Source organism: Pollachius pollachius (genome assembly GCF_949987615.1).
Source record: "Pollachius pollachius genome assembly, chromosome: 3".
NCBI lineage: Eukaryota > Metazoa > Chordata > Actinopteri > Gadiformes > Gadidae > Pollachius > Pollachius pollachius.
Genome location: NC_136936.1, coordinates 46,358,964 through 46,376,463, shown reverse-complemented (window position 1 = coordinate 46,376,463; position 17,500 = coordinate 46,358,964). Strand labels below are relative to the sequence as shown.

The window sequence follows — 17,500 nt, the reverse complement described above, 5'->3', positions numbered from 1 at the left end:
AGACAGAGAGAGAGAGAGAGAGAGAGAGGGAGAGAGAGAGAGAGACAGAGAGAGACAGAGAGAGAGAGGCAGGTTCCAGGAGGACTCTGGCCCTTACTTGTTCTTTTCCTTCCCTTCCCTCCTCTTAGATAAGCCAGAGGGCTTGTGGGCTTGTGCTGCGCATGGTTCACATGGTGGGTTGGGGTGGGAGGAGGAAGCATGTGGAGCATTAACTCTATGCCCTCCCTCGACTTTGACTGATGTGAAATGAGAGGTAGAATTTGGTTAAGTGGTGAATTTCAATGCAAGCGTGAGCTTGTTATGGATGTGATGTGAAGCTATACTTATCTGCCTGTTTTGTTATGTATGTACATATACTAATAGAATATACATATACAAATGTCATTTGTCTGTAGTTGTATAAACTGTTTGTAGTGTGTTACTATCAAAGGTTCTCAAGGAGACAAACCTGAATAAATGAGGGGTTGAATCCAAAAAAAGGAAATAAATAATCTGTAAGTAAAAGGTATAAAAGACATATATATTGTTTTACTTTATTCTGACGCAGAAACAAATACAGCATTTGGGATATCTACCTCGCTTTGCAAACAAATGAGTTATTATGAGTAAAACTTTTGACAGATTAACGATTTAGGAGAATATCAACATAACCTATCCTATACTTCAATAATCTCATATTATACATAAATTATTAACACAAAAAACATTTTACATTATTTCACATAATTGGACGGCGATGTGGTCATACACACTGCTCAATTAAAGAGGTGATATTATGCCACCAGGTGTGAGTGTGATTAGCCATTACTATCACCATCCATCATATATCTAGGTTGACACTCCCACTTGTGATGTCACTAAAGCACAGGAAAAGACAGATTTTCAAATGGCTTTTAATGCTGATCACACTCAAACCTGGTGGCACAATATCCCCCCTTTATAAACAAATCTCTCTGACAGAAACATTGCATAAACGACGTCGGAAGACGAAATAGGACAAAGTCCAATTATAATCAGACCGTCGCATTAATCGCTGAACACAAAAATAGGAATGCTTGAGCTGAACGGATGTGCAAAGGGGTGGTGTCTGCTCATTCCCCGGTGAAGGTCGGGTTGGCCACGGTGGTGGTTGCATTCTTGAACAATGGATTGTCGGCCTGTTAGACAAAAAGAAAAAGTATATGGGTTAGTAAGTTCATCCAGACCGTTCAAAGAAAATGCACAGGGCTAGAATCTAAGAATCTATAAAAAGGTTGTTGGAGGGAAGTTCACAAATATGTCACAAGTTGATACCACAATAATGACGAGACTTCGAAACTGTGTGACATGCCAGAAAGGGTCTTGAAACAGGATGTGCTTACAGGATGTTTTAGTGTTCAGAGAAGGCCTCAAAGGATTCTCCGCTGCTAGATATTAATGCAGGCTTGGATGTTACACGCCCAACATGTGATTGCAGAAGTCCAAAACACGGGTCCCGTGCTTTGCTCTCGAAATGATAATAAGTTCTCCATTTCAGTATATCTATATATATATATAGACATATACCACATATGTGACCAACGGCAACTAGACTCGCTCTGTAGGCAGCTGGCGTCCATCTTGGAAGTGAGACCACGAGACGACTCTGTGAGGACTTCCACCTTTCATTTTCCGTATTTCTTTGTAATGAATAACTAAAGAGTCGAGCACCTGTTTAATAAAAAAACACACGTTGTCTTGCACACTCTCTTCCCATGCGGCATGGCTCAAAAGCTCACCTTGGCCCACTTGGATTTGGTTTTCTCGCTCTCGAACTTCTTGAACTCCTCCTTGTCCTTCAGGTAGATGAACAGCTTTATCAGCAACATAATCGGGAGGCCGATCAAAGCCACTCCCACGATGGAGCCCACGATAGTGGCGATCAGGTTGGGCAGCTCGGGGCACTCTGGAGCGGGGGGGGAATCAAGAGCAATGCGTTCACACTGTGGTCGACACCGAAGTACGCCAGACCTTCAGCGTTTTAATATGTGAAGCAACACAAAATAAAAAGCTTTTATCAGAACTTTGTATTTACTTTCATCAGCACCCATTTTGGTTTGAGACGATTCATAAATGAACTGCCATTGAACTATATTTTGTATTATTCTCCTCCCTGCCCGTACTGTTTAGGCTGTGAGTATTAAGTCTGTTTCACAGGATCATAAGGTACCACCTCATCTACCTGTTGGTACCTTTGTTTCCTAGGATCATAAGGTACCACCCCATGCTATCTGGTGGTACCCTTGTTTCCTAGGATCATAAGGTACCACCTCATCTACCTGTTGGTACCTTTGTTTCCAAGGATCATAAGGTACCACCCCATCTACCTGTTGGTACCTTTGTTTCCTAGGATCATAAGGTACCACCTCATCTACCTGTTGGTACCTTTGTTTCCAAGGATCATAAGGTACCACCCCATCTACCTGTTGGTACCTTTGTTTCCTAGGATCATAAGGTACCACCTCATCCTATCTGGTGGTACCTTTGTTTCCTAGGATCATAAGGTACCACCTCATCTATCTGGTAGTACCTTTGTTTCCTAGGATCATAAGGTACCACCTCATCCTATCTGGTGGTACCTTTGTTTCGCAGGATCTCAGCCCGGTAGTTGTCCACCCCCACCAACTGCTCCATCTTGAAGGTGATCCAGCAGCCGTCTGCGTCCTTCAGCTTGCAGGGCTTCTTGGTCATGGTGAACATGTCCACTATCTTGTGTTTCACGCTGTCCTTGCAGGCCGTCGTACAGTTCTTACCCAGAACACCCATCTGAAACAGGCACTCGATGCACATCCTGAAACAAAGACCACCGGAGGTGAGCTGGAGCAGGGGGGATTAGGGGATGGACTGAGCTCTGAGTGGGATGTGTTGAAACGATCAATGTGCCTCTCAGGAGTTTGAATGTTCTGAGGGGACCGTCAACATTAAGGCTGATTGAAGTGATCTCAATCAATCAATGTATTGTCGCTGTAACACATTTTGTACACCGAGTGCTTTACATTGTCAAAAAGAGAATATAACAGTTAATAATGTCGAAGAAATATAAAAAAGAATTCAATACCTGATGAATACCTAAATTAAAGATAATAGAGAACGAATACAGAAAAACACAACAGTACTGCAAAAAATGTAAAAGTAATTGGTACTATGGCACAACATGAATTAGATTGAATTCATGAAAAAAATAAGGAGAGCTCAAATTTAGAAAACAAGAGTTGGTCGAAAGCAAAACAAAACAAAACATTACTGTTAAACTTACTGTTTCGTCTGGCAGGGGTCCGGGCATCCGTGACACACCTCGCAGAACGGCCGCTGGTAGCCCTCATTGCACTCACACTGGTTGCATCTGCATTTGCCTCTGTCGTTGCACACGCTGCCCCCGGGCGTCTTGCAGCCATCGTCGGACGTCTTGCAGTGGCAGGCCGAGCCCTCGTACCCCTTGTTGCATATGCATTTGCCACAGAGGCACCTGCCGTTTCCTGCAGACAGAGACGAGATCGGACATCGTCTCCGGTCCTGGTAACAGTTGTTAACCGTCGTGACAGAAGGTCAAGAGTTTCGTAGAGAGGGAATTTAAGTTACATTTAGGGCATTTAGCAGACACTTTTAACCAAAGCAACTTAAAACGGTTCGTACACACATTCACACACCGACGGCGGAGTCACCCATGCCAGGTGACAGCCAGCTCGTCGGCAGCGGATCGAAGGAGCAACCTCCCGGTTACAGGTCAACGCGCTCTACCTTCATTAGCTAAGCCGGCCCGAAGTTGCGGTGGATCGACACCTGCCGGCAGATTTCTCCCAAACACTCACCTCCGCAAAGCTTATTCGCAAACTTCTCGCAGTGGTCGTCGTCGCACTCGCAGTAGTCGCCGTGGTAACTGGTGCCGCTCTCCGTGGGATGGCAGGAGCAGCGGCCGCAGACACAGATTCCCCGGCCCTCGCACTCGGTGCCGTTCTCCCTCCGGCAAGAAGCCTGGAACGTGTCCTCGTCCTTGTCCCCCACGGAGCACTCGCACGTCCGGCCCACGAAGCTGCTGTTGCAACTGCATGAGCAAAACAATTGAAACAATAAGGAAAAGGCCCAGCTTGACAAATCGTCCCTCTTCTTGAGGCTGGGTTATGGTTCCAAGTCAACGCTAGGCAAGGACTACACAGACGCCTTCGACGCAGTCGTGGCCCTGTTTCGGGTTCTGCGTCGAGTTTTAGCGAGCGGACGAATCACAGCCCTTGCTGTGAAAAAAATCAGGAGGTGCACGACAGGCCCTCGCGGTGGACACAAGGAGGGTTCGCGAGGATGTAATGGGTCCGTAAACCCCCTTGTGTTGCGTCGACGTGGAACCATAATCAGCCCTTTAGCCTCCTACAGCCCTGGGATTTGTTAGACCTACCTGCATATGCCACAGTTGATCATGCCCTTAGAGTTACACTGAGGATGTTGTTTGTCTTTTGGGTCGTTACATTCGCAGTCACACGTGGTGGATAGGGTCACCTTCAGCGTGTCTTTGATGCCCAGCGGGCTAATGGTGAAATGCTGCTCCTCCCTCAAGCACCCCTCGGCCGTCACGGTGACGTCGAAGGAGATCTGCAGAAGAGGAAGAGACGCCGGGGGGACGAGACGTTCCAGACTTAGAGGGTTTGATGATCGATGATGAGGATCGAAGATTTGAATGTTTAAGGCCGTTTGAAAACGCCAAATAAATGTTTCGTAAAGAAAGAGTTGACGTGGAAAAATATGAAATTAGAATAATTCATGGCATGAACTTTGATTGAATGTAGACTGGGGCTGTACTTAACTGAAATAACAACCAGACTTACTTTATTTTCCCAATGCTTCCTGCTTGACATGCTTGATTGAACTGTCACTGAAAAAGGGATTCATCCTCTCCATAATTGATAGGACGCGCCATTAAGATATTCTCTCTTAAGCACCAGGATCAGTAACACATAGTGTTGGTGGGGATCCACTGACCTGCTGCCCCACGCCCACGCCGTTACAAACTCCTTCTTCTCCAGCTGGACCCCCTCTAGGGCATATTGGGGTGTAGATAACTCTTACATTAGGCGGCAGGTCATCGTGGGCCATGGTTACTTTAGAAGACAACCTCTGTCGAAATAAGACGCAATTACTGAGGGCCCTGCTGCGAGAAATCAATGGATTATTTGCAATTAATTCAGGAAAAACTTACATCGTAGGCGCTTCGAATTAGGGAGACAATATTTTTGGAATCTGCACTCAGCACTTCCACCTCAGATTTGGGGATCATTTTACTGAGTTCCTTTGGACGAATTAGGAAGCAATTAGTCTATTCATCCACCGACCAACTAATCAATTCATCAATGAGTATAAATCATCAATAACATTAATGGCTGTAAGAAAAGATGTTTACCTTGTAAACAGCTGCTACTCCTGATGTCACAGCAAAGATCGGTTGAATGTTGTTCTTTTCTAACTGCATTGCCAGTTGACCCACAGATGGGTAGTCCTGCAAATAGAGATGTGCAAGGCATGGACATGTTAAATACATTTTTATAGTAAAAAGTAATGCAAGACCATACAATATCCAGACATGCATGTATAAAAAGCAACTTCCAAAACAAATTAATTGCAAAATCGACCTATTCGGAAAGAAGGATCTAGAAGTCTTGCAAAATAGCTCTTTGGCTCTTGGGGAAAGCACAGCATCAAACCAAAAGTCCAAGTTGTGAAACAGTCCGCTATGGGGATGTCTCCCGAAGCCAGGAATAAGCCCGCACACACACATACACACACACACTACACACACTACACACACACACACACACACACACACACACACACACACACACACTCACTAGCACCACCGCAACACTTAACTCTTGTGATTGCAGAAGTCCACAACATGGATCCCTTACTTTCTGCTTGAACCAATATTTAGTTCTCCATTTTAGTTTTCTTTTGAAACAGTTGGCTGGGGTCATCCCTATGTTCCCCAGGTCCTATGTTCCCCGGGTGCAAAGGGTTAGGGTCAGGTTTAGGGTTATGGTTAGGGTTAGGGTTAGGGTGAGGGTTAACCCTAAACCTAACCCTAACCATAACCAATCGGAGGAGAGACATTCTAACCGATTCACAGGCGAATCAGAGGCCAAAAAGGCGGTACTTGCCCCTACCATCCTACGGAAAAAAAGATTTGCTCACAGGGTTCCCCGGTCTATGTTCCCCGGTCACATACAAAGCGGGGAACATAGGACCCGGGGAACATAGGACCCGGGGAACATAGATACGCTCCCGGTTGGCTACCCTCGAAGGTATTCACGTAAGACATTCACACGTTATACATATATATTATTATACACACCATCCCAGCCCATACCTGCTCGTTGTTCCTGGCGTTGACGTTCCCTTCTATGTGGCACAGCTCGTCGTTGGGCTGCAGGATACCGGCCAGCTTGCCGTCCCCGGCCATGTGGAAGCCTGCGTCGGTGGTGAGCACGATCAGCCGGGTGCTGCTGTTTCTCCAGCCTATCTTGCTCTGAGCGACACAGACAAACAGCGCAACAGTCAGATTCTGCACGAAAGGTACAAAAGTATCAAAGTACAAAAGTTGATTTGAATGCATTTCCAGTACGCTAGGGTATTCCCTCAGTTACACTGGTCAGACTAAATGTCAAGTTGTGAATGTTTGCATTACTGAATTGGTCACACTAAATAATGTCTCTGGTATAGTTTTGTCCTTGTTCTAGTATAGTTCTAGCTTCTATTTTAGCCCCCGCGCGGGCGGGGGCTAAAATAAGGAGGCTCACAGAGGATAACGGACGTAGTAGATGACCCTTACCCCACAGACTGCGGCCTGCATCATGGCGTCCAGGCTGCCCTCCGGGGTATCCAGGTTCCCGGAGATGCCCTGCTTGTTCACCTCCATGTTGAAATAATTCTCGTCGGCGGTCATGCTGAGGACGTGGCGGTAGCCGAAGGCCGGCTGGCAGTTCTTCTCCGTCTTGGGGCAGGGGTTCACCAGCTTCCTCTTGTTGGTGTTGGTGAAGGGCAGCACCGTCTTATCCACGAAAGCCCCGAATCCTGCAGCGCACGGCACGGACGGAAAACACGAGGGGGACAACGGATCAGTGTTGATGTGATTCTGAATCAATCAATGTATCATTGCTGTAACACATTTTGTACACTGAGTGCTTTACATTGTCAAAAAGAGAATATAACAGTTAATAATGTAGAAGAAATATAAAAAAAATTAAATACCAAATGAAAGGTAATAGAGAATGAATACCGAAAAACACAATAGTACTGCAAATAATTAAAAAGTAATTGGTACTATAGCACAACTTGATTAAGATTGAATTCATGTGCAAAAGGAGAAGAGCTCAAATTTAAATAACTTCCCAACTTGACGGGGAAGTACTCGGGTTAGACGTATAGCACGCTAGGGCTGATAACGATTTGGGTTGCCGAATTGTGATTATTCCGACCAATATTGCGATTGCGATTTAGTATGCGATTTATCTTTTTAAAGTTCATTATGTTCTGCATGATTCACTAAACATAACCAATAAATCATTCTATGATATGACCAACACAACATTGAAAGCAGTCAACATATAAACTGCTTTTTCCTTTAGGCCATGCCCTATGTGTTGAGATGAATTGATGCATGAATTGATATTATAACATCTTTATTTAACTATTGAATTGCCAAAAAAAAAAATACAAATCTTACTGATCTCCAGTCGGTAACAGAAACAAATTTACATTATTTTTTAATTAATTTTTTTCTATTACATTGCAACGTCGGTTTGAGTTTGATTAATCGTTCAGCCCTACAACACGCCGTGACAAACACGCTTTTAATCACTCTATCAGATCACAGAGTGGCGGTGATCTGGCTGGAAGAAGTCACCTATCTGGGCGTGCTCTGTGATGCTCCTCAGGGCCTTGAAGAGCTCTGCGCCAAGCACTTTGATGCTCCTCAAGTCATCCTCCATGGAGTAGGAAAGGTCCATGAGGTAGTAGAGGTCCATGGGGTAGCCCTCCACTCTTTTGAAGGACAAGGTAAACGTCTCCGGCATCCCTGAAGAGACAAGCACACAAAACCATCCAACTTGAGCTTTGGTTCACACTTTATGAGAAAATGCATGGATAATTCATGGATTCATTCAGGGATTTTTCGGCACAGCGGCACATTGATACAGCAGTGTATCAATGTAGTAGGAAGAGTATAGGGGATAGCACAATCACAAGCATCATGTAGACTGTAACATCTTGCTGATACCATATTACTTTATTAATGAGCAATATCGCTGTGTTAGTTTCTTTTGTAAGGCTTATAGGTCAACCACATGACCTAGTCAAAGTATTTATATTTGACAGATGACCTTGTGTTAAACTAAAATACGGCTAATCTAGTGTTGGACTAGTCGACTCCTTTTATCCAAAGCGTCGTACAATACCGTGAGTGCATACTCTTAAGTCATGCAGCCCCAGTGGGTATCAAACACCTCACCCTGGCAGTGTTGATGCCATGGCTGTAGCAGCTTGGGATGTGATCATAATAATAATAATTTACTAAATATAAAAAAAATCTTTGTCACAAAAGGAAAATGCAACTGTGTTTCCAAAGGAAGGAGGAAGCCCCCTGACAGCGTCCATGTACTGACCCGGTCGTAGCTTGAGATGGACCTTCTGGGGAGTGAGCTGGATGGCCTCCTGCTGGGTCTGCCTCTGGTTGAAGGAGTCCGACAGCGGCGTGTTCTGCACCGCCTGGAAGGAGTTCTTTGGGGAGATGATGGAGTCGTCCAAACAGCCCCGCGCCATCAGCTGGGAGCGGGTGTCACAGCGCACCGCTTCCTGCTCGCCTGGTTTGGTGAAATTCTGCAGAGAGAGAGAGAGAGAGAGAGAGAGAGAGAGAGAGAGAGAGAGAGAGAGAGAGAGAGAGAGAGAGAGAGAGAGAGAGCGAGAGCGAGAGAGAGAGACAGAGAGAGAGAGAGGGAGGGAGAGAGAGAGGGTGAGAGAGAGAGAGAGGGAGAGAGAGAGAGAAGAAGAGAGGGTGAGAGAGAGAGAGAGAGTGGGAGAGAGAGAGGGAGAGGGAGAGAGAGACAGGGACAGAGGGTGAGAGACAGACAGAGAGAGAGAGAGAGAGCGAGAGAGAGAGAGAGAGAGAGAGAGAGAGAGAGGGGGAGGGAGGGAGAGAGAGAGAGAGAGAGGGAGAGAGGGTGAGAGAGAGAAAGAGGGAGAGAGAGAGAGAAGGAGAGAGGGTGAGAGAGAGAGAGAGAGAGAGAGAGAGAGAGGAGAGAGAGAGAGAGAGAGAGAGAGAGAGAGAGAGAGAGAGCGAGAGCGAGAGAGAGAGACAGAGAGAGAGAGAGGGAGGGAGAGAGAGAGGGTGAGAGAGAGAGAGAGGGAGAGGGAGGGAGAGAGAGAGGGTGAGAGAGAGAGAGAGGGAGAGAGAGAGAGAAGAAGAGAGGGTGAGAGAGAGAGAGAGAGTGGGAGAGAGAGAGGGAGAGGGAGAGAGAGACAGGGACAGAGTGTGAGAGACAGACAGAGAGAGAGAGAGAGAGCGAGAGAGAGAGAGAGAGAGAGAGAGAGAGAGAGGGAGGGAGGGAGAGAGAGAGAGAGAGAGGGAGGGAGGGAGAGAGGGTGAGAGAGAGAAAGAGGGAGAGAGAGAGAGAAGGAGAGAGGGTGAGAGAGAGAGAGAGAGAGAGAGAGGGCGAGAGGGTGAGAGACAGACAGAGAGAGAGAGGGAGAGAGGGAGAGAGAGAGAGAGAGACAGACAGAGAGAGAGAGAAAGAGAGAGGGGGTGAGAGACAAACAGAGAGAGAGAGAGGGAGACACAGAGAGAGGGAGTGTGTGAGTGTGTGGGAGAGTGAAAACAGGAAATAAGATTTCAAGGCCTGAAATCTTAGGCCTTGGAATCTTATTTCAAGGCCTAAGGTTTCAACGTAAGGTTGAGACATGTATTTTTATGTCTCAACCTTACATTGAAAACTTGTGTGTACAAGCTTTAGCAACCTTGCGTGGAACAGAACATTTCTCAGCACTGATATCACACTCTTCTGCAAAAGCCTACATTGCCGATAACAATACAGCGGAATTCACACCTTCAACACATCACACACCTACACACGAACAACTCACATACCCACATACACATACGTGTTTCACGTGCAACAAGACTTTGAGACCCAAAATGAAGCACAGAATAACTGACCCCAAATAATCAGCATAAAATAATTATGTTTACAGAAATCGACACTGTTCCTGATGTGACCAAGAGTGTAGCCTGTTTGTGGGAGATGGGCCTGGTTATGGCTGATAAAAGAGCACACAACATCAACAACTAGTGTGGAGCTTGTGAGGCTGAAAGCGGGTCACCTCATTTGGCCTGGGAGGCAGTGGTGTAGACGGTGTCTATTAGGGGGGAACTCTGTATTTTTATGTCTCAACCTTACATTGAAACCTGTTTTTTAATGTACATCCCACAGCAGTATGGTATAACACAAGACTCTCACCAGCTGTTTGCACCACACACAGTACTGGCCGGAGCTGATACAGTCTCCACAGGAGGAGATCCCGGTCTTAAAGCAGTCCTCTCCTTCTTTTCTTTCCGGTTCTTGGGAAAACCCTGCAGATAATAACAATCATAATGATATTAATAATATTCACAAGAATAACCAGGAGGTATCAAAATGTATCAACACAGAAGAATATTGATAGTTTTGGCTTTGAATTAATCAGAGAGCTCTGTGGACATGGGTCATGTATTGTTCCACCATAGTTGCATAACAGTTCCTGGGCAGTTATTTGCAACATATTCCTACGAAAGCATTACAAACAATTTCTCCACGTACCATATCTACCCATCTGCAAGAGCAGAAGGAAGAGGAGCCATCTACTAATTTCCTGCAGAAAGATAAAGAATTGGTCATCACACAACTGTTGGTCATATCTGAAGTAAATAGTCATTTGGATCCCAGGTCCCACATCCCCATTTAATGGGGTTATGTTTTGCTACATACAGATTCACATGTATTTGGCACAATGGGACTGTTGTGTTCATCACTAGTGAACCACATTTTTGTTATCATACTGGTAATACATAAAAGAAGAACTTTTTGCTTCCGCAGACCGGTCGGACAATAAAGGTTTGGTTAAATGGGTCATTGAGTGACATGTTTTTTTTAATATCAATACAGAAATGTATTTCCAGAAAGAAAATAAATGTGGTATTCAAATTTTTTAATTAAGTCACAGTTGTTAGAAGCACGAACAGCAATATTATATACACGTATATGTGTGTTATTCTCTGGGTGAAGCAATGTATAATAAATATGACCACACATAATATGCATTTTCGATTTAAATGCATATGAAAAATGTGTCAGGGATTGAGGCAAAGATTTCACATAAATGTAATATATAATATATATATATACTTTATTTTGTCCTCATCTGGCATGGTTCTTTGTTGTGACCCTGAACAAAGGCCAATCAACCAACTAATCATCCATTCCAATAAAACATCTATACACTAATCCAGTTATGAATCCGGTTCACGAACCTGCTCCTTAAAGTCCATAATAATCTCCCCTCAGAAGACAAGAGGTTTCATTTTTGAAACCACAAACATTTGTTTTCTCAAAGGGAAGCTTTTTGTGAGATTCTCATGTGTCGGTTTGCACATTGTAGCCTACTCTTGTGCAAGTTTAAAAATCGTTCCTTGCAACGGCATTTTAACCCTTTAAATAATTATTTGTATCATCCATATACATTTTTTATGGTGATTAAATTAGTATATTATTATCTTTAAAATTAGGCTATACAAACGGTAAATACGGCTTACTCACCAACATGCTGCGTCTTCAGAGAGTGCGCACCACTTTCTTGGTCGGTGACGGTTTTTCGGAGAGCTTGGATGTAAAGCCTCCACCCATATTGACAGGAAGTGCAGAAGGTGGAAGCATGATATCTAGATCAGTAGGCTGACAGGCTCTGGGTGTATTACAAAACTCAACAAAACAGTGTGCCGTTTGACACCAAATCATAATATTTTAAGGAGGGAGGTGAACGGACTCTGTTCACTGACTCTGACTCTGTTTACTCTCATTAAATAACTAAATTTTGAATAAAGCAATTAAAGGAAGCAAAATGTAATATAAAGAAGCTTTTCAAATAGATATGGGTTTTTCTGCGTCGAGGAAACTGTACAGGTATGTTATCATGAGCAATATCGGAATGCTGGGTAATTTTCAGACTTTGAGAAGTTAATTAGCGTCAACAGTATTTTATGATATTTACAGCTTCAAACTTTTTCCTTTCATTATAGTTTTTTAGGCCTGCAGCAACACTATTTCTGAAAAAACTATTTTCTCACTATTTCCACAATTACAATACATAATACATTTTAATTATGGTGAATCTTGATCTTGAATTCCTGCCCAAATAGTATAACTGGAGATGTAGGCCTATAGTTCCGCTATTTCCAAGCAGATCTCCAAATGAACAACAATACGTTGATCGCCTCAGCCCGTACCAACAGAGGGCGCTGCCGAACCACTAGTGAACCGCAAACGATAGATTGTGGAGATTTACCGTAACGTACCAACAGAGGGCTCTGCCACACCACTAGTGAACCACAAACGAGGGATCCTGAAGATTTACCGTAACTGTTAATGTAATTTAGAAGCGCTACCAAGCAGAGCTGAGGCAATCACTATTTTCCCTGCAAAGAACAGAGGTAAGACATATATTATACGTTTTACGTGAATACATTTAACACCTCCGGGTTGAAGTAACGTTTTACAAAAAACTTATGATAACTCAAATGTCAAGTTACAAAATGTATTAAGATATTTTTCAGTTAAAGGCTAAATATTCCGCAGACATTTAAACCAACATTAGATGTTCAACGTGTTGACGCAGAGACCGCAGCTTGACCTTGTTGTACGTACTACGTCAGCGCGTATTGATTCGTTGAATTGGTTCTGAGGCTTTACCCTATGCGGACAGACAATGTTCACCTTAAATTCATTATCCTTGAAAACATTGCCAAAGCTGGTGAAAACGCATGCATTAAATGCGTGCTTTCATACTGGAGCCCGAGTTTGCGGTGCTAAAGTTGCGGTCGTAAGTTCATTTATATACGCACATTTGAGAATCGCAGCCGGAGATTCATTCAGTCAATAACGTTACTTGTCGTGAATGGATACCAACAGGTGCTCTCGGGTTGCGGGGTCTTTGATGGGACAGAAATCCATGAAGCCTCGGCGTGAGTTTGTCCTTTGTGCAGAATCATGCCATTATAACATATCTTTTGAATACTTTATGGGCTATGAATATGTTTCGTTTTATATCTTGAACAGTGGCATAACTGAATATATATATATATATATAGTGTGTGTGTGTGTGTGTGTGTGTGTGTGTGTGTGTGTGTGTGTGTGTCTTTATGTGTAAATAATTGTGTATGTTTGAAACAACATAGGATATTGGTGCACCTGAGCAGAGGGGGGGCTGAGGTCCAGATGTTCGCCCCTGATGTGGCTCAGATGCATGTGATTGACCATCAGAAAGGCCAGCCTGCAGAAGAGTCCAGGTGACCCCCCTCCCCCCCCATTCTATTGTACTGCCTATTATTATGATTGACCGCTGGTGAGGTGTGTACGTTCTTTCGTCCTCCCTGCTTTGCTTCAGGAATGTGCTCACGGAGTCGGCGCGCATCGCCCGTGGCAACATCGCCGACTTAGCCAAGCTGAGCGCCAGTAGCCATGACGCCATTATTTTCCCAGGAGGCTTTGGGGCAGCCAAAAACCTGTAGGTAGTCAAATAGCTGTAGTCTGAGCGAAGAGCATTTTTTGTGTTGGTACTGAATTAATGGAAGAATAATTGATTTTTTTGTGCTGTTCTGTGCGACAGGTCGACGTTTGCAGTGGACGGGCCCGACTTCAAGGTGAACGAGGACGTGGAGCGGGTTCTGAAGGACTTTCACAAGGCAGGGAAACCCATCGGGTGAGTTCCCCCCCCCCCCCCCCCCCCGAGAAGGAGGTCATGAATACACAAACTAATGTATTTTTCCATTTCTCTGATTCCAAAAGTTAAAACTCACATGGCCACAACAGAGTAAATGGTAAATAGTAAATGGACTGCATTTATTAAGTTATTTTCTAACCAGTGGTCACTCAAAGCGCTTTACAATATTGCCTAACATTCACCCATTCATGCACACATTCCCGAACCTTGAGGTTTGGGAAGGTTCGGGAAGGTTTGGGAAGGTTGAGGTGTCTTGCTCAGGGACACAATGACACTCAGCTAGGAGGAGTTGGGAATCGAACCAGCAAACCAGCCAACCCGCTCTACTTCCTGAGCCACATGCCTCGAGTAACCTCGGTTTCATTGAGCCGCAGTGTTGGCTCATGCACCTTATATTCTCACCGTGGATAAGATCACATCTCCTTTCTGTGTCGCTGTCTCATCAGGCTGTGCTGCATCTCTCCGGTGTTGGCTGCTAAACTTCTTCCGGGGGTGGAGGTGACGGTGGGCCATGAGGAGGAGCAAGGGGGCAAGTGGCCCTACGCGGGCACGGCCCAGGCCATCAAGGCCCTGGGGGCCAAGCACTGCGTCAAAGATGTCACCATATCCTTTTACCCATGATGCACCTCTGGCTTGTGTGCCGGCGCACTTTGAAACTCTAGTTTAGCATTGGCTCTCGCTGTAGTTATTAATTACTGTTGTGTTTCATCAACGTGGCAAAATGAATGTTAGTGAATGTTAATGAATGTTTTTTTTACTGGATCATGTTGTTTTTGTGAAGTATCTATAGTAAGTTTATTCTTTATTCTTTTCGAATAGTTCAGCTGTAGAATGGGGCTCTTGCCAGTATAACATATCTTAAAAGTATTACTATACTATGAATGTGTCCTTTCTGTTTCTGAAACTGATTCCGCTAAGCCATCAAAACATTCTCATAATTGTGTTGCTTTCCCCTGAATGACCCTTGACCCTGGAGCCTCACGATGCCCATGTGGACCATAAGAATAAGGTGGTCACCTCTCCGGCATACATGTGCGAAACCAAGCTGCACCTGATCTTTGATGGTATCGGCGCCATGGTCAGCAACGTCCTGAAGCTCAGTGGAAAATGAGTCCCAGCCGGTGCCCATCAATATGTTTCGTACCCTCATCCGATAGGGACGTTTAAGATTCAAAATATCTCTCTCGGAGTTGAGTCCAAGGGTGCAATAAGAGGGCAATGCAATAGAGGGTTCTAGATTTTTTGGTGAATGTGAGTCGCTGATAATCCCTGCAGTCATGCTTTAAGCTTAACCTGTTGATTGATACGCTGTGAAATGAAATTGGTTAGAAACTGATTTTCTTATAACTGTCAAAACACATATCGAGTAACGCACAAAGCACCGACCGTACCCAAGGTGAACAACAGAGGGCGCCAAAATACTTTGAGTCAGCTAGTACTGACCTCTGTTTGGCAAATAGTAAAAACTAGGCCACTGTTGTGGTGTGGATCTGTACAGCATTATACACTATCAAAACTTGCCTAATAAAAGTGTTTTCCATGTTACATTTGTCAAGTTTTTTTTTTAGTCTTTGCTTTCACCTTTTGATTATTCATTGTTTCTGTATTAATTATGCCCCAATTCATTCAGGGACAAGACTATTTGCTGGTAACTGGTCTGGTGTGAAATATGAATAAAAACACAGATAAACATGCTTGTGTAAATGTGTTGTTCGTTTGACCTCTTCTGCGTGAGAGCACACATGCTGATGGGATTAAAATCAGTGCCGTGTTAACTGGCTTTGCATCCTAACCCAGTTCTCACAAACACAAGGAGTCTCAGAGCGTGTTTAGCATCGACAGTACGATTGTTGTGCTAATCACACACAAAAACAACCTTGTGTCTGCCGTTGAATATCTTCGCATTGGCTCTTTTAATGGCAGCGTCTTTCGACACATTTCCCAAGATGAGGTGTAGAACCTAAAAATCTATTTGGTATACATGTTTTGTAACATATTCCTTCATCTGCAAATACAAGCACATTTTGACACTTGTTGCTTTCGAGAGATTTTCCAGGGAGAGCTTTTTCTGCGTGCCTCTCCTTGTGCCTTCCGATTGGCTGGCCGAAGCTGGGGCCCAGCGTGGCGATGAGCGATGAGCTCATCCCACGGTTGAGCAGGAGGCTTCTTCCGTGAGGAGGAGAAAGGCCCTTTGAAGGGCCCACGCCACTCTCAGAAAATCCACTCTTAAAAAAACCTTCCAAGGAATTATTAACTAACAGGATTTCGTTTCAACTCTTGTGATTCCATTAAAGCTACACTGTAGGCCTACCCCTCTGCTTCCAGCCTGTGAAGAGAGAGAGAGGCCGCCGTGTTAAGCCCAAAGCCCCTTTGGTTCTGTCTCAGCGACTCACTTTAGAGAGTGATACAGGATGTAGGTCAACGCTTCACTGTTGACAGATTGCCGTCTTCTGTTTTGCTTAATGTTGTGTGCTGTTTGTGTGTGTGTGTGTGTGTGTGTGTGTGTGTGTGTGTGTGTGTGTGTGAGTTGGGACATTAAGACAGCAGGATTATCATTATAAATTTCACTTTGCTGAGTCTTTATGCTGATTTTGTTCAGCCACATAAATTACATTTATATATTAATTTCATTTTCCTAACTATGCCATTTTAGGGACAAACCTGTATGGTTTGGAGGCAGGTTCAGCACAACTTCTTCACATAAAAAAAGTCAGATGATAACAGTCCAAGGGTCTTTAAAACACAAAGACCCAAGTCAAATCTTTAAAATTTCAGTTACAAATCAGGAAAAACAGTTCGCTATTACACATGCAAATCCTTCCGTCGCTATGCTAAGTACGGCCACACTCAAGATGTCTAAGATGTTGGATGAGATGAGGTTGGTTTTAAACCGCCACCAACCAACCTCCGTGGAAGGTTATAGACCCCCACCAACGCCACCACCACCACTGACCCCCCACCCCACCCCACCCCACCCAAACAGGATTAGTCACACAGAGAGCGGTCTTCGGGGCGGCGGCCGGTGGCTGCATGGTGAAAACGCTTCGCCATTCCACCCCACAAAGGGTGCACAGATGCGGCCAGGCGGCCCATACACAACTTCCTCCGTGTCCACCCTGTTCTTTAGGGACACCAACACACGTGCGCACGTGGGCGCCACGCCGTGTGTGTCCCCCACAACATGTGCTGCCTGCACATTAATTACTCTCCCCGGGGCTCCCCCCGGCACTCAATTGGGCTCCTGGAGAGCGGGGCAGTCCCCTGAAGGACCCCGTCGGCCAGGCATGAGTGGCCCCGATATCCACACCTCCACGCCCACCGGGAGGGCCGCCGCTGCCGGCCTGTGATCAAGAGAGAGAAGAGGGCCGCAGGCTTCACCATTCGAACCCGCTCATCCGGAAACTGGGCGGGGGGGGGGGCGGCATCGCATGTTCTGAGGCGATTGGAATAAGTAGTGCGTCGTGCGTCGTGCCTCTGT

The 17,500-nt window shown here is 45.0% G+C and overlaps 2 protein-coding genes across 2 annotated transcripts; one reads left to right on the top strand and one right to left on the bottom strand.

The window, feature by feature from the left end:
• Positions 1-508: 508 nt before the first annotated feature.
• Positions 509-11,931, bottom strand: itgb2 (integrin, beta 2). Its single transcript, XM_079731466.1, has 16 exons — positions 11,844-11,931; positions 10,848-10,899; positions 10,509-10,621; positions 8,661-8,874; positions 7,904-8,074; positions 6,830-7,071; positions 6,368-6,526; positions 5,405-5,500; positions 5,204-5,293; positions 4,987-5,121; positions 4,406-4,599; positions 3,828-4,060; positions 3,275-3,494; positions 2,598-2,809; positions 1,758-1,924; positions 509-1,157 (listed from the first exon to the last, which is right to left on the bottom strand). Exons 1-16 carry the CDS (start codon positions 11,847-11,849, stop codon positions 1,092-1,094), a joined length of 2,370 nt encoding a protein of 789 aa, XP_079587592.1. The 5' UTR covers positions 11,850-11,931; the 3' UTR covers positions 509-1,091.
• Positions 11,932-12,123: 192 nt separating this feature from the next.
• Positions 12,124-15,567, top strand: gatd3 (glutamine amidotransferase class 1 domain containing 3). The gene is made up of 7 exons (XM_079733286.1): positions 12,124-13,122; positions 13,212-13,264; positions 13,478-13,588; positions 13,687-13,806; positions 13,909-14,001; positions 14,469-14,619; positions 14,999-15,567. Exons 1-7 carry the CDS (start codon positions 13,009-13,011, stop codon positions 15,131-15,133), a joined length of 777 nt encoding a protein of 258 aa, XP_079589412.1. The 5' UTR covers positions 12,124-13,008; the 3' UTR covers positions 15,134-15,567.
• The last annotated feature ends 1,933 nt before the right edge of the window (positions 15,568-17,500 follow it).